At 34.8% G+C, this 6000-nt stretch overlaps 1 protein-coding gene across 1 annotated transcript in view; it reads right to left on the reverse strand.

Annotated features, from left to right (window-relative positions):
• The window catches only part of LOC149779564 (uncharacterized), a 54182-nt gene extending 48735 nt beyond the window's left edge, over positions 1–5447 (reverse strand). Inside the window, exon 1 of the mRNA XM_089940288.1 lies at positions 5198–5447. Within this exon, the coding sequence (XP_089796414.1) occupies positions 5198–5312 (115 nt within the window). The 5' untranslated portion in view covers positions 5313–5447. The remainder of the gene's footprint in view (positions 1–5197) is intronic.
• Between the last annotated feature and the right edge of the window lie 553 nt (positions 5448–6000).

Consider the following 6000-nt stretch of genomic DNA (forward strand, 5'->3'; position numbering starts at 1 on the left):
AAAGCATTCTTATTCTTTTTTGCCATATATGTCAGGATATTGTGAGGAGATTTCTCGTGTAACCAATTTAACAGTATATGAAAATTCTTTTCTTCACTCAAGACTTAATAGAAGAAAATTTGTATTATTAACTTTCTGACCGGCGTTGTTGTCGCAATATTTCAAATACGTACTAAATCAAACAGTTTGGTGTTGATTTTGCACATGTTTGGTGTATGTCTATCTGTATATGCAAAAGCGATTTATAAGATTCCATACCCTTCGATCACGAAGAGTTAACCAAAAATATTATTAATTGAAATTATATTTTACGTGTAAAATGTGAATGATATTTAGAACAATTGTTACAAAAAATGTTTTAAAGCATCTTTACTAAACGCGAAAATTTGCTTCAGAGAATCAAACTGTGAAAACGTCGACCATTGAGTTGAGATATGTTAAGCAAAACAAAAATTATCTTTTTCAGTCCTTTTCAATCTCCATCACGCACTGTGTTTTTTTTTTTCTCTCAAAACTTTCACCTCACTCTGTGTTTTGTACAACTGGATGATGTCCTATTGAAGATTACAGTTGCTGGACGGACCTTAGGGCAAGGAGAGCAAGGTGGTTGCCTTTGGCTCCGCGCCTACTTCACAGGCCGGGACCCGCTGCCAGCGAGGTGAATTTGTCCTCGCAAACTATAAAGCCGGGCCTGATAAGCTATTTATTTGCGTTTTAATTTTTAATAGTAAATATTTCAATGCCGACCAAAAAGAAGCACTAAACTGAAACGTACTTAATTTGTTTCTAGGAAGTATAAATTTAAAACTGTTAGATGCACATAATTTAACATTTCAGTACCCCAAATGGTTTTGAATTCCATTAACACAGTACATATGAACGATATCCGGAGAGCGTAAAATAACGGGCATGTAATAAAGGGAAAACCACATTCGTGTTTTGTTCTAAGTCAGAGTAAAGAATTCGTTTGATATGCCGTATGAATGTGTCGTCTTGACGTCCTCGAATTATTCATAAACCATCTCAAACTTACTCTTTCCACCGACTTAGAACAAAGAACAAGTGCAGTTTTTTTTTTGTAATAATTACGCACCCATTTAATTTTACTTGGTTGATCGGGTGTTTGGTACGGGCGCTCAATCCATTAATCCGTACCACACACCCAGACTATTTAGTTTTCATTCACTAACGTTCGCGTATCGATATTCTTCAATGCACTGAATCAAACTCGACTAAATTGCATTTTACTTTGAATTCCGTTTGTAATGTATAGTTAAAGATATATCTGTGTTCAATACACACAAAAATGCATTCGTATTTGAATCCACACAAAAATGCATTCGTGTTTTGAGTATTGCTACTGAGCAGATCCTATGTAGCAGTGTGCAAAATTTGTCTGCAGTGGTGTCTGTCAGAACTGAGAGGTCCTGGTCGCATTATGAGGAGACCCTTATCACATATGCATCGTTATATCGACGCCCATTTATTCAAGGCAGCTTCCTCATCCTAACATTACGCCATTGGTTCATATGACTATGACTGTGTAGCGCATTTATACATAATTTATCATTCTTTGTTTTGTGGGTTTAACATCACTTTTCAGCACATGACAGGCTATGCATGGCGACTAGTATATCTGGTGGAGGAAGAATCCTGGAAAACCCTGGAAAGAATCATCGACCCACGGGATGCTAATGGCGAGCTTTCTCACATATCAGCGCTGGCCGAGTCGAAACTCGAATTCGCGGGGACAGAGGTGAGTTGCCAGTGATTTGTAAAGGCAGGCGCCTTAGGCCACTCGGCCACCTAATTAATCTTATTTATTATTCATAAATATGCATTATTTTAAATAATTATATTTTAATTTAGAATATAGAGGGCAAATAAATAAAACTGGAGGTAAACCTCCAAAAAAGGCTGTTATAAATCTTATACATGTATTAGGGACAAAAATGAACTGTATGTGTTTACGAGCCGTATTTAGAAGCGTTTGTATTTATTGATATAACTAATTAATAAATTAATATATTTCTACAACCACTGCCACGTCACTATCTTAAACACGTTTGTAAGCTTTAATTAAGTGTCATTGGTCAATTGACTTAAGATTAAGGAAGCAGCCATGAATAAAATTTTCTCATTGCTTTTAGATAAATAAATCAAATTGTCTTCATGATATACGGCTTTTGCTTAATACGTAGCAAATATAGGGCAGATTCCAAAAAATAATAGCTCAAGTGTCTATTCAAACTGAACACATTAAAACATTTTGGAGCTAAAAAATAAAGCGATTTCAATTTTTAAGCATGTCTTTTCCGTAAAGTTCACATGGTAATTTTTTTTAATTATACGACATTTTGTATGCTTTAACATTTAGAATAATTAGGAAAACTAAATTTTTAATTTGCATGAGAAATTTGGTTCTGATACATTCTGTAAGCGTATATAATATTTTGATGTCGTATATTAACGGTCATTAATTTCATCTCGACGATTTATTGTAAGCGGTATAAATCTGAACGTTACAAGACAGATAATTAATGGGACAGTTTATGACGCCTACTGTTAGCAAGATAAATTAAAACCACGTGCACAGCACTGGAACAAAGTTTATGTTAGCCACTGAATTTCATTCGGAACAAGCATGGTACATCTTCAAACCACTGGTGATATATCCCCCCCCCCGCTCCAAATGAAGACTATCGTGAAGAATTAAATCACGGCGTTGGATAATACTATTGGTTATTTGATAAATCATTTATTTTCGTGGTCATACATTTTCGTCATTTTCAAAGAATTTCATCTTCATATGCACTTAAAAATCGTAGATCGGGAACAAGGGTCATATCGCTTTCATCATCAACAACAACAACAACAAATTCAGCAACATAATCCAAGAAAATTGGTACCCCACGAACAATAATGAAACCTTTGTGCTCAATTGCACAAGTTCCATTTGTTGCCATGGAGTGAGCGGACGAAACAAATCACCGTATCTCCTTTATATTTAATAATAATTATTATGGTCCAGGAAAACGGAGGTTTTGCTGTTCTGGCTTTTGTAAATGTTCATTTTCACAACGATGTTAGCCATAAGAAGGAACTAAAGGGAGAAAACGCCGAAAAGGTTGACATATGGTTTAAAGATGACATTAGAAGAGCCGGGAAGATGCTGGCCCTAAACAAAAGACTTATAGGACCACCAAGAAACTAGCAACCTGTAAAAGGGAGGAATAACTTGCATCTGAGATGTGATAATGGCAAGCATGTATGATATAAGTTTAAATAACAAATGACCTGCATCTGTATTCTTACTTGACGTAAGTAATTATAGCAGACAGTTCTTCCCATTCGGTTTAACTCATCTGCAGTCAATGCTGACAATTTTCGATCGATACGGGGCATCAAGAATAACACATACCAATTTATTAGGAGCCGCTTCAGTTGGCATGATTAGAAAATATTGACGGACTCAATTTCGATTTCCATCAAGTAAGCTTCGCATGGCGTAATACTTCATAATTTGCACATATGTAATGGAGGAATATTCTCGAGGCATGTAAAACTGGATAGTAAAATAAATATATTTCCTTATTTGCTGAAATATATTTAGAAAAACAGCACATATTAAACACGATAATAATCCTTAGTTGATCAAAAGCGTCTAAAATAATCTGCGGAAAGACTACTGGATATCATAGTAGTTAATCAATAGCGAATCTTTGCGATAACATTTATAAAATAAATAAATAAATAAATAAATAAATAAATAAATAAATCAGACACTGAGTGACTCCGATTAAGCAGTTTGGCGTTTGTAACAAATGCAATTATTCAGGAAGGAAAACATATTTCTAAAAAAAATCGTAATCATTTTAAGTCTAACGATATTTCGTTATTGACTGATAAACCGTCTCTGAACATTTCGAGGTCTATATGTTACCAATGAGATAGCAAACGTTGACAATTCCCTATGGATGCATTCGCGTTCCTCAGTAAGGCTGCTGTCAGCAAGTGATTTAACAGTAGTTATCTAAAGAGTGGGGTCACAAAAGTTAGGAGTGTTGTCATTTCTCCAGATAGGGACACAGTAAAGCAAACAGGTAAATTCTTGTAATGCCTCCAAATGCCACGGTTTCCAGAAATAAAATAGTCACCTAAGTTTTTCTCATATAAGGACTGTCGTCTGTTATGAGAGAGAGAGAAAGAGAGAGAGAAAGCGCTTCTAATAAGATTGTCCTAATCATCAATACAACTGAACTTTCTTCGTCGAGTTTTCTGTTGTAAATAGTACTTTGATCTAAAATCTGTACTATATATGTGTGTGTGTGTGTGTGTGTGTGTGTGTGTGTGTGTGTAAGAAGTTTCTAATATATTTTCGTTATTATTATTGCAACAAACTCTATAGTAGGTACAAGCGCTGTAATGATATTTTTTGCATCTTACAAGCATACACTTATTTCAAATATGCATCCGTTTTTATGCATGAAAGACAAAAAAGCCTTTCCTGTTTTAAGGGAAAAAATATGTACTCTTTGCTCAGGCCAATATATGGTACCGACTGAGAAGTAGTGATTTCAATAAACTGTAAATAGCTAATAATATTACGACCGTCTGTTTTATGCAAACTTTAATGAGATATATTTATAATTAATTTTACATATGTTAGATTTTCCTTTTCAAATTAACTCTAAAAATTAAATTTTAAAACGAAAACGATTAAATGTAATTAAGATCTACGTGATGTGTACGAAAAGTAATGTGTGATCAAATTTGTCATTTTCTGGAGCTGGAGGAAATTATATCAGTGGTGAAGATGAGTTAAAACCTAGTACTTTTATTTTTGTCACAATTGCGACGAAGTTACGTTGAAATAAACAAAATTTACCGTGAAAAACGTTGCATTCCTATTACCGATATTAATTCCAAATGTAACCCAAGTTAAATTGTATGCACCCTATCCGCTTATTATGTCGGCTGTCAAGAAGTCTTTGATATTAAAAACCCAAGTTATTTAAGGGGCGTGTGGACAAATAGTGTAACCCTTTTGTACGATGTGTATTAGCACACAGATGCTTACATATGAAACGGACCCCTCTATTTAGTTGTTCTGCTCAACCAGAAAACGTGGCTCTTAAGAAAAACACACAGTACAAGAGTGATTATTAATGTAGAAGTCAATAAAAATGCCACCTACCTGTAAGTTTAGCCGTTAATACACATCCCAACAGACAGACGGACAGTATGTTTAACCACGACCACATGACTGTTCTGTATTGTGTAGGTATATCCTTCAGTGTGCTAACATACATCCACGTAAGTTATATACATTCAGTCTTACCCCTAGCGAGGGCTACACTATACTGTTGAGCTATGGGCTGCACAACACCGTGTTATGTTACCAGTAGAGGCAATACACCGACAGAGTATAGAGCGCTTCGCTGAAACACGACCCAAGGCGGGCCATTATCAACTCGGTGTAGATCTTGATAAGAAATATCATGCGCTGATTGGACCAAAATCCACAAAGTTACCTGGATAAGAAGACAAACACATGGGTGTTTACATATTTTACACTTCTGAGTGGTTTAATGCGATTTTCTGTATTTTCGCAGAGAGCACAAGACTTTACTACACAGCCAGGACACAATAAAATAACAAATACAAACGAACATTGGGAAAGTATATGGTTTCTATGGCAACAAAAATTAAAGTAGCTCCAGCATCTTTGTGGAAACGTTAATTAGAAACTTTCAAATACTGACCCAAAAGCCACATGGACTGACAAATTAATAAACTTGCAAATTATTTTGAAAGCTTTCAGTGTAGTGGCTATTATAAAGTATCTGGTAAAATAGACGCCATGACATTAATATAATTCAAGCGGTATGATTTAGATTCTGATTTTTGTTTTAAATAATTTACTGTTCCATATGCATAAAAAATACAATGTTATTTTTATAGGATTGAAAAAATTTCGACATTTAAATTAAGTATCCC

Source organism: Sinohyriopsis cumingii, chromosome 17 (genome assembly GCF_028554795.1).
Source record: "Sinohyriopsis cumingii isolate HCF-2022 chromosome 17, ASM2855479v2, whole genome shotgun sequence".
Taxonomy (NCBI): domain Eukaryota; kingdom Metazoa; phylum Mollusca; class Bivalvia; order Unionida; family Unionidae; genus Sinohyriopsis; species Sinohyriopsis cumingii.